The 11,496-nt window shown below is 34.5% G+C and overlaps 1 protein-coding gene across 1 annotated transcript; it reads right to left on the reverse strand.

The window, feature by feature from the left end:
* Positions 1-10,862: 10,862 nt before the first annotated feature.
* On the reverse strand, positions 10,863-11,277 carry LOC108968690 (pheromone-processing carboxypeptidase KEX1-like). The gene is made up of 2 exons (XM_018932858.1): positions 11,180-11,277; positions 10,863-11,107 (listed from the first exon to the last, which is right to left on the reverse strand). Exons 1-2 carry the CDS (start codon positions 11,232-11,234, stop codon positions 10,923-10,925), a joined length of 240 nt encoding a protein of 79 aa, XP_018788403.1. The 5' UTR covers positions 11,235-11,277; the 3' UTR covers positions 10,863-10,922.
* Positions 11,278-11,496: the final 219 nt, after the last annotated feature.

Consider the following 11,496-nt stretch of genomic DNA (forward strand, 5'->3'; position numbering starts at 1 on the left):
AAAATAATGTCAGTAAATCCTTTACAAAATCTTTTTTTTGCCTTCCTTTTCCAGCACTAACCGATGTAATTATTACATTGTATGTTGCCTTCGAGTAACTGGCTCTTTAGATAGAAAATATAGCCGGTAGAACGGCTTTTTACAAAAAACATCCCGTTCTTAAATGTCAGTTATTTTCATTTCTCAATGCTTGTTGGGGTTAAAGTACAAAACTTTGTTCGAATTTAATATTGGGTAGTCGAAAAAGTATTTTCGTATTTTGTCAAAAGATGTCGTTGCAGTCGTATACCTTCAGTGCTACCAATCACATTGCGTCATACTATATAGGGTTGGAAAGGTGAGATTCGAAGCTCATTTAACTAAAGTTCGAGGAAGTTGAAAAAAAGTTACAGCTGATCAAAAAGAGTGAAAATAATGAAAAAATTCGCTATATTTCGAAATTTTTGTACAAAAAAGGGAAAAATGCCACGCAAGACACCAATGAAATCTGTTAAGTTTATGGAAACGATGCTGTATCAGTTCATGTAGCACAACAATGTTTCGCTCGCATCCGTTTTGGGAACTTCGATGTGAAAGATTCACCTGGAAAAGATTGACCGGGACCGTCACATAAGCAGCCGGTTTTGAACCATTTAAAAAAAACTATGTGCGAAAACAGATCATGGTTCAAGCGTGGTGAAGCTCAACAAATGGTCGCATAGCCAGGATTGACATAAATTGATTGAGACATAAATTGCTGTGGAGCTTAAAGATGAACATCGAATAGAACCAAGCTGCTCAATTATTAAACGTCGGTTGAAAGAAAATAATTTTAAAGCCCGATAAGCCGCAAAAAATGCAATTTATCCATCTACATTGGCGCCAAAGTAAGAGCAAATTGTTCCGGAAATGAAAATAATCGTATTAAGTATGTTTTTAGACAGAAGCAAAATAAACCTCAATGGGAGTGATGGTTTGTCGCAGAGTAAATGAACAATACAGTGATCAATGTGTTCAGAGTACTGTGCAGCATTCACCATACATTATAGTTTGGGAAGTAATAATATTAAATGGTACGCAGAAATAATAAAAAAAGGTCTTTTACCTACCATCGAGATTTTAACTGAGCACGTAGGAAAAGTAATTTTTAAAGAAGATTCTACTCTGTGTCATTGTTCAGAGCCGATAAGAATAGTATTGTCATTTTCTTTCACGCATAGTTTTTTTACATTCCATATATATTAATTATTACAAAGAAACTTTCTACTTTGCATAGCTTAACGAAAATAAAAATATTTTAGGGATTAAGCCTTTCTATGACCTGGAAATATAGCTCTAATCTCAACCCTATTGAGAACTTGTAGCCAATTTATATTTATAAAGCACAAAATTTGACGCCATAATCCAAATAACATTCAAAAATTGAGGAACATTGTTGTTCGAAGTTGCTTTGAACAGTATATAGCCTAATAGTTTGGTAGAATTTTAGGCTTTCTTCTTTCGAGCCTTGATGTTACCAAATTATCTGCGCTCTGAAAAATTACACAATCAACTTTCTGACTTTAAAATCACCATATCTTTGAGAACATAAGGTTGGCTTCTTTGCAATTAAAACGGATTATTATTATTTTTTATCAAGATTCATATTGTTACTGTGCCATCAGGTTGGAACTATTATTAAAACAAATTATTACTTATTGTTTAAGTTATGTAGTGACATAAATCTTTCCAGTTAAGTTTTAAAGAATACTCTGACTAGTTTACAGCTCCTTCTCCTTCTTTATTGACGTAGACACCGCTTACGCGGTTATAGCCGACTTTCCAACAGCGCCCCCTTCGTTCTTCCTTTTCATTGTTTCTTCTTCTTGATTTTCATTGTTTGGCGCCAATTAAAGATTTGTGGCCAGGTCTTTCTCCACTTGGTCTTTCCAACGGAATGGAGGTCTTCGTCATACTCTGCTTTCCCCAGCGGATATTGTGTCGAATACTCTCAGAGCTGGAGCTTATATAGTAGAAAGTGAAATGGCTGAATTTCAAAACAACTGTTAATATAATCTTTTATTCAATTAAGTAAATAAAATAAAATTATTAAAATAAATAGTAGACAGCAGGCTATATAGGCTACAAAACTTTTGTTCTCAGTCGCAGCATGTTGAACGCTTGTCCGCAGATAACAACATAACGACCAATTTCTGAAATAGAGATACTTTTTACAAATTTCATCGACCTTTGTAATAGCGTGATCTATTAAAAACTCATAAATCTGTCCATTTGCATATTAGGTCCCAGATCAAAAATTTTGTAAAAATATTAGATTCAAATTGAGGTAATAACTCGTTTTCCTAAGTTACGGTATTTACTTGCGGTACTTTCAAATCATCTCACTTTCCGAAAAGTTGGAAAAGTTTCTAAACTTTGTTATTCAGCAACAATTAATTATTCGTTTTCGCAGAACCTTCAGGAGTCTTTTAGAACGTTAGGTTTCATATTTTTAGCATAATAAGAGGCTCTTTGAAGTAGAGAACTTTAACGCGATAACAATTTTGTAGTCGTCCAAGCAACTGTGATGAATTTGTTCATGATTCTAATCGTTATTAAGTGACAGTACTATGTAAGCCAAAAAAAAAAAAAAAAAAAAAAAAAAAAAAAAAAAAAAAAAAAAAAAAAAAAAAAAAAAAAAAAAAAAAAAAAAAAAAAAAAAAAAAAACAATTTTATTGATGTTCGGATAAAATGTTATCACTCTAGACCACACGCCCAACCGTATGTATGTAAAAGGTACCGCACTGATCAGTGCAACAACCGAATTATCTTTTCTCTGTAAAAATTTGGAAATTTCGTATTTTACTAAATTATATTGAAGGTCATGTACTTGATGAGGAAATTTATGTTAAGAACCGAACCGAACCGAACTCGCCCGAAGAGAAGAGAAATTAACATATAGAATTGATCAAAATTCTTTATATTAGGGAAAATAAGAAATCAGTTGTAAACAAAATAATTTTCAAGTAAGCATGTCCATTTAATTTCTTTAAAATATCACTCGTTTTGATGACCATATACGGTTTAAATTCAGGTGGAAAAGCGGAAATCATATATGGGGCAGAAAAGGGGACGAGCTGATTGCATTAATTTGGACATTGTTCAGGTATACTTGAAAACGTATGCTCAAGGATTTTTTCTAAATATACAACTCACACAGAAAACTTTGTTTAGAAAAACGAAAATCATTATATTTTATGAAGTATATGGGAGTGGGTGGTAGCATCAACCCGATTTTATATATGTATTTTTGACAGTGCCGGATTAGCCACGTAGCAAGAGTAGCAAATGCTACGGACCCTACGTATCGGGGGGACCCGCACTCCAACTGACCGTAATTAAAAAATATCAATTTAGATGGAGCGTAAAATATCCATGCATTCTTTAAACGCGAAGCGCTTAGGTTATGCTTAACTTCCGCCTTCCACCTGAAAATCTGAAACTCGATTTCATCACGTTAATTAATAGTACAATTTGACTCACAGTCATGTTAATAAAGAAAGGGACATACGTCATACTTATCAAAAAAGACTTGTGTGGACTTCATTCATCTAATTGTATCAAGCATACTGGATCAAATTATTTGCGAAATTAAGAGATGCAAATACTACTCGGTTTCATAAATTGTGTGCTAATTTATTCCGCTGAGTCATATCCAATGTGTTTTGTTGCTACATTTTTGAATAGTACAATTGTTAGTGTTATTTTATATTGCTGCTTACCTTAATTTCTTTCTTGTTTTTATAAGTTTTACAACTTTGTTCACAGCTGTTTACGAGTTTCTTACTTTTCGTGTGTCATAGTGCATCTCAAACTGCTCGCTACTTAGTCGTTATTTGTTATACATATTTTTGTCATTATTCTTTTCACTTTTATTATTTAAATTTTTTCTATTTTTATTTTATTTTTTATTTTTTATCATTATGACTCGCAATTTTCCGAACGAGTCGGAACGCTTTGCTTCTTGCTGGTTATGTGACGAGCTTGCCCACCTTAAATGTGCTGAACTGACAGGCAGGATATTGGATTCTATTCTTGATAGTAAAGGCTTGCGCTGGTCTTGCATAAAATGCAAACCAACATAAATTGAATTATTTAAAGACTTTAGGCAGGCGCGCAATAATTTTAAGGAGATTGGCCTTGCCTAAATGTTCAAGAAGAGTATCCAAAACCTTCCTCTAAACGTAAACGTCCGTCTGATGAAGAGACCATTGCATCTTCCTTAAAAGGAATTCCCCCTCTCAACATTGACCTCATCTACCTTTCTTCCTCTTGTCAAGGTTTCGTCTGCTCAGAATACCGAAAAAACTGTTACTGAAAATGGTAAGCAAAAAACTTCGCAGGATCCGCCTCCAAATAACTGTAAGTCAGGTAATAAAAATTTATTTGTAATACCGTGGAAAAATGCAATTTTTATCTCAAGACTTCCTGCGGATACCACAGTCGATGATATAAAGAGTTATATCTCGTCGAAATTAAAAAAGGGACGATACAGACAGTAAATTTAATTTCAAATACGACAGGGATATTTCGTCTTTTAAGATCGGCAGATCCGTCGACAGTTTTCAATTGGTACTTGACAACTCATACTGGCTATCTGGGGTCTTTATGCGCGAATTCGAGCATTAACGTGATAAGGCCCCTGTAGTTGTCACTAAAATGCCAAGAAACCCCGTTGATACAAAAAACTAATTAAATATAATTCGCTGAGTATCATATTATCAAAATGTGAGAGGTCTTAATACATAACTTACTCATCTGTATTTAAGGGGCTATACCAGTGTGATTAAACTTATTATTAAAACATAATATTAAACTTTAATATTTTTCCTACACAAAGACCTACGATCTTCGAAAAATATCAAAAAAACAATTTTCAAACAATCAAAAAGATCGTAGGTCATTGTATAGTAAATGTGTTCAAAAATACTCAGTTTAATTTTAACCAAATTAATTTAATTTCAAACAAGTTTGATAAGTTCTTAGATCTGGTTTACGTTGATAACGCTTCAATAATCTCTGTTGTAAGTTGTGATCCTTTGATTCTACCAGAGGACTCATATCATACTGCTTTGGAAATTAATATCAAAATCCTAGCCAGCTTTGTTCATAATAATACACAAGACCTTTCAACTTTGCGAAAGCTAATTTTAGGTAGATTAATTACGAACTTTCTAAAGTAACTTGGCCGGTGGCAATATTGAATTTAAATATTAAATTTATTTTATTATTTAGTTAACAAAAAAAACTGGTTTAGTTATTTAGTTCAAAATATTCTAAATTGCGCCGACAATTTCTGAACTTAACAAAATATGATAAAATACCTATATAAACAAAGTAAAAAATGATATTATATGTAATCCAAAATTGTTGCAATATTTCTAATTTTCAATCCGCGATGAAATAGCCTAGTGACAATCACACAATTTCTAATATGTTTGCCGAATTCTTTAGATCCGATTACTCTCCAAAATCTTCAAAAAATGTTCCGCATCGGCACAAGTTATGTCCGATTTCTGTAATTAATGCACCCACCATTTCCGAAGGCGACGTCTTATATCAGTTAAATATGTTAGAACAATCATTTAATTATGGCCCAGATATGATTCCCTCATGCTTTCTTAAAAAATGTGCCAAATATATGTATATATCAAACCTTAACAAAACTATTTAATTCATCTCTTAAGCAAGGCTTATTTCCATCTATGTATATGGAAAAAGTCTTTTATAATTCCTTTACATAAGAGTGGATTTAGGTCATCTATTGAAAACTATAGGGGAATAGCAAAGTTGTCAACAATACCTAAACTTTTTGAAACAATTATAACAGATGTCATAACCTTCCGGATTTCTCCACTAATTTCTTATTCTCAGCACGATTTTCATAAAGGGAAATCTACAAAAACTAATTTGTTTACACAGATTTTAGTAAAGCTTTTGATAAATTAAACTATTCAATTCTTTTGAATACTTGAAACTTGAACTTCATGGTTTTCAACCAATATTTCTAAAATGGGTTGCTTCTTAACTTAGTAATAAAATTCAACAAATTATATTTAACGATACTTTTTCTGACATATTCCACGGTTTTTAAAACTAAGAGCGCGTTTTGTTAAACTTTGTTCTCAAGAATTTAGAGATCCGCTTACCACGAAAATTCTTTCGTCTTTGGTGACACCTATGTATATTAGAGTATGCTTCTGTCATTTGATTTTTATGACTTATGTCGTTTTTAGTAGTTCGTAGCAGAAAGAAGAGTTTGATATAACTGCGTTATATAACCGGTAAGGGTGCTCAAGGTATTTCTTCTGATCAAATTTGGTTATTATATCTTAAGTGATTTGGAAGATATATAGAAATTAGTGTTCGAAAAAGTTTCTAATAGCTAGAAGGTTTGGAAGTTTCTAATCAAAGCAGTTCACAATTTAATATAGGCTATATTTGGACATAATTTTTAATGAAGCTTGCCACTTGTTTGAAATATTTACATTAGTTAAATTCGGAGAGATGCTTTTCGGCACTGACGGATCTTTTGGTATTGCTCAACGTCAGTTTATACAGCCGTATTAATTTGGCAGGAATACCAAACCCTAGCGGCATAAAATCAGCTTATTTTCGTGCAGTCGAAAGTAGTTGATATAAAGCATACACTTGTGAAGGGTATTATAGCTTGATGTAGCCGAAATTAACGTTTTGTCCTGTTTTATGTTCATTAAAGTATCCTCACTCACAACCACCTCAGACATCACACTCAACTCAACTCAATCAAAATTATTAATCTGGCTGACAAAATACAACCCTTTAGATGCAAGCAAAAGTAAAATATGTGGCAATATTTGGATAATCCACATGCGGAACGGAGAATTTTGGTACCTTGTACTAAAAATAAGCTTATTCAGCGAATAAATACTGAGAGTGTGACCATTTTCTGGTAGCTATATATACCAATATGAATTCATAATAACGACACGAAAACATTGCCTTTTATGAAGTGTCAAAAAACATTTCGCTTAACATATTAGGAGGAAGCTTAAAATTACTACGAGCATTACCGCATGATAGAACCTAACTGGGTTTGAAGTAAATAAGTAACTTGAAGTAAAAATCTAACGCCGTTTTGTTGTAACTTCTTCTTCTCGGTTAAAAATCAGAGAATTTTTCGTAACAAGGAAAAATTTTAATGCAATTATAATATTTTCATTTATTAGAAATTCAGATTATTTGCTCATAATAACTGAAGCAACTAATGATTAATTTGTAGTAGTAGTTGTTGAATTCGCTGCAACAGTTGTGTTGGCAGCTAGAGAAACATACCATTAACAGGGACCACGGCGAAAGCGATAAAGAATAATACCGTAAAGAATTTCATATTCACCAGTAAATGAACTTTGCCAAACTGTTAATATTATTCTGGTACTTTGGCCCTTATATAACAGTTCATGAAAGTGAAATGGCAAAAATTTCAAAACAACTGTTAATGCAATCTTTTATTAAATTAAATAAATAAAATAAAATTATTAAAATAAATAATAGACAGCAGGCTAGACAAGACTAATGGTGCTCCATAGTAAATTTTCATGGTCAATCGTGAACAAATTTTTGTCCTCAGTCGCAGCATGTTGATAGCTTGTCCGCAGATAACAACATAACGACCAATTTCTGAAATAGAGATACTTTTTACAAATTTCATCGACCTTTGTAATAGCGTGATCTATTAAAAACTCATAGATCTGTCCATTAACCGTGCCAGGGCACAGATCAAAAATATAGCAAAGATATTAGCTTCAAATTGAAGTAATAACTCGTTTTCCTAAGTTACGGTATTTACTTGCGGTACTTTCAAATCATCTCACTTTCCGAAAAGTTGGAAAAGTTTCTAAACTTTGTTATTCAGCAACAATTAATTATTCGTTTTCGCAGAACCTTCAGGAGTCTTTTAGAACGTTAGGTTTCATATTTTTAGCATAATAAKAGGCTCTTTGAAGTAGAGAACTTTAACGCGTTGACAATTTTGTAGTCATCCAAGCAACTGTGGTGAATTTCTTGATGATTCTAATCGTTATTGAGTGACTGTACTTTGTACGCCAAAAAAAACAATAATTTTATATTGATATTCACATAAAATTGTTAAATAAAATTATCACTCTAGACCACACGCCCAACCGTATTTAAATGGTACCGCACCGATCAGTACAACAACCATATTGTCTTCTTGTAGAAGTTCACGCAAGTGAGGAAAGTTTTCTGATCGCCATTCACTTGGCAGTGGTCAGAAACGACTATTTTACATATGGCTCAAGCAGATCCCGACTTCCGGTCTTTGACCGATACATGGTCACTCTCTGGGTAGCCTAGAAACATCTCCTCCGCAGGGTTATGCGCTGGATTTGGGACCCGCCACGTAAAAAACGTACCCAATGAAAAAGAACAACAAGCCTCGGATGATTGATCCGCCTTTTGATGACGACTATAGCAAACGAATTAAGGACTATGATTTGAGGGCATGCACCTGGAATGTCCCGTCCCTTAATTGGGAAAGTGCCGCTGCCCAGCTGGTTGATGGTAGAGTGAAGGTTGACATCACCCCTGTCCAAGAAATGCGATGAACGGGACAAGGACTAAAACGAGTTAATCCTTTTAGCATTTACTACAGTGGCCATATAAAGGAGCGCAAATTTGGTGTGGGATTCGTGGTGGGGCAGAGACCTCGTCCCCGAGTACTGTCATTCACCTCAATGGATGAACGTCTAGCCACAATCCGCATCAAAGCGAAGTTCTTCAAAGTATCGCTGATTAGCGCCCATGCCCTGATGGAAGAGAAGGACGATGGGACCAAAGATAATTTCTATGAGCGCTTGGAACGCACATATGAGAGCTGCCCCGCCACGTTATCAAAATCGTGCTTGGCGACTTAAACGCCAGGGTGGACAAAGAAGGTATCTTTGTCACTACGGTCGGTAAATTCAGCCTCCATGAGGAAACTTCCCCAAATGGGTTGAGGCTGATCGACTTCGCCGGGGCCCGAAATATGGTTATCTGTAGTACCAGATTCCAGATACATCAAGCTACCTGGCTGTCTCCGGATCGAAAAACCACCAACTAGATCGTTCATTTTGTGACAGACGGAAGACATGTATCCAGTGTTTTTTATGTGCATGCGCTCCGAGGTCTTAACATCGACTCAGACCACCATCTTGTTGCAGTACCCACCTCTGTGCAGCAAAAAAAGTATGCCAACAAACACAAGAAAGGCTCGACTTCAAGAAGCTGCAATCACAACCGATTTTCTACTTAACTTGCACTCCTGCTTTCTGAGAGCACTCATCAACAACTCGGTATAAGGGAACTGTGGGACGGCATTTCAAGCTCCTTACGTATAGCTGCAACCGAAACCATAGGTTTTCGGAAAATGCAAAAGAACAGCTGGTACGACGTGAGTGCCGTGTTGCACGGAGAAAAACAGACTGCCTACCTCGCAACGTTACGATCGACCACAATACGTGCAAGATGGGATCGATACCGAGAGTTGAAGAGGGAAGCGAAGCACATTTGCAGACAGAAAAAGAAAGAGGCCGAAATGCGTGAGTATGACGAACTTAACAAGCTGGCCGACAAGGCTAATGCACGAAAATTCTACCAAGAAGATGTAGCGGCTAACAGAAGGTTACAAGACCGGAGCATACTCTCCCAAAGGGGTTCGATGCCCAAAGCATACTAAAATTATGGAGGGAACACTTCTCCACCCTAATGAATGGCAGTGAAAGTAGAACGCCAGGATAATACGAACGCGATTGCCCAATCGATGACGATAGAGCAGACGTTCCATTGACAGACCATGAAAAAGTTCGAAGCGTCGGATGCCTCTAGTACTGTCAAAAGAGGTAAATTTTTTCACTTTTATTATGGTAGAATAAAAACAGATCACATCCAATTTTTTTTGCATATTAGCGCGGTTGAATTCCGATATCGCACAAGAAGAAAGAATTTTAAGGAAATATTACGTACAAAATTTGGTCGATATTCGTTAAGTAGGTCCTGAGATATGGGTTGTAACCTAAATGTGCATTATTTTGTCGGGTTTTTAATAGTTTGTAGCAGAACCGTTATATGGGGAGTGCGCGGGTTATCATTCCTTCTTAAAGTGTCGGTAAGGGTGCTCAGTTAATTTTTTATTGAATTAAATTAAGTAGTAATTGAAATAGGCAATATGGTCATCAGACTTTGAAGTTAAAAAAAATGTTTTTAAGGCAAGGGTTGCCATCACATTATTGTAAAATAAACTCACTTTTGTTCAACATTTTATTAAATTAAATTATTAAGCAATAATTGATAAGATCATCAGACTATATATGTAAGTCGAAAATATATTTTAAGTTTGATAGGCTTACCATCGCGATGTGACAAAAAGAACTTCATATTTTTCAAACTTTTATGGTCAAACTGAAATAATTGTAAAAGGGCTAAAGTAATTTTTGAGAATGCGTGCCAACTGTTTCATTTTTTATCAAAATAAATTAAACAATAAACAAAATGTCTAAGATATATTTGTCTATAAATTTCGTTCCAATTTAACTCTTGCGGACGTAGCCTCGTGGCTTCCGAACACCTGTTCAATTTAGATTCGATTGTTGTTGTAAGTTCAACACGGTGTGGGCCACGTATCATTAAAGGTTTATTGAGAATAAGTAATTCAAAAAGAAGTCAAAAAATTGAAAAAAATATTATAATATTTTTAATGACCCACAATCTTCAGGTAATTCACATTATTACATTAAGAATTTGAGAAGAGCTATCTAAAACTGTACATACTACATTACCCTACGAAATAAAAAACACTCTAGAAATTCGCGTACATAATTAATATTTATTTAAGCAGAGATTTATTTAAACAGAAACAGAAAATTTATTGTGGTGGCCGAGTCTCAACAACTTCGTCACTCTCATCACTTTCATCACTGTCTATGTCCTCCGGGTCGTCGTCTTCAGGTGACTCATCAGATTCCACATCCTCGGGTGAATCAACATCTGGCAAGGATTCATCACTATCGCTCACGTCATCGACATTCTCAACGGCGGCATCGGCTTGAGCTAAATCGGATAAGAGAGTAGTAGAGATTTTGTTAAATTTTATTACATTTTAATTTAATTTTTGATACTTACCATTGTAGACAGCAAGAACCAATCCAAAAAGGCAAATTATCACGATGGCTTTCATTTTTAGTTTAGAAAAAAAATGTTGGTTGTATCACTTGTGTTAAATTCTTTCAAACTGATGGCATCGGTTATGTGATGAAAGCTTTATATCGATCCAGTTTCATATGTATTTCTCATGGGATGAATAATACCTTCATACAAAGCAAATATTTGCTTGTTTAAAGATCTCAGAGTACATAAGCATTAGGGTGGTTAATTTTTTATAAAAAAAAAAAATTATAAAAAATTTCGTTCTAACAGAATTGATCCAAAAGTTATATCTT

This window comes from Bactrocera latifrons, unplaced genomic scaffold (assembly GCF_001853355.1).
Source record: "Bactrocera latifrons isolate USDA-ARS-PBARC rearing strain unplaced genomic scaffold, ASM185335v1 scaffold_225, whole genome shotgun sequence".
In the NCBI taxonomy this organism is placed as follows: domain Eukaryota; kingdom Metazoa; phylum Arthropoda; class Insecta; order Diptera; family Tephritidae; genus Bactrocera; species Bactrocera latifrons.

Excerpts from the sequence above, each read along its gene's own strand:
- LOC108968690 (XM_018932858.1), bottom strand. The coding sequence starts at position 11,234 with ATGAAAGCCATCGTGATAATTTGCCTTTTTGGATTGGTTCTTGCTGTC. Across the intron at positions 11,108-11,179 it reads GGTTCTTGCTGTCTACAATG|CTCAAGCCGATGCCGCCGTT; the intron begins GTAAGTATCAAA and ends TATCCGATTTAG.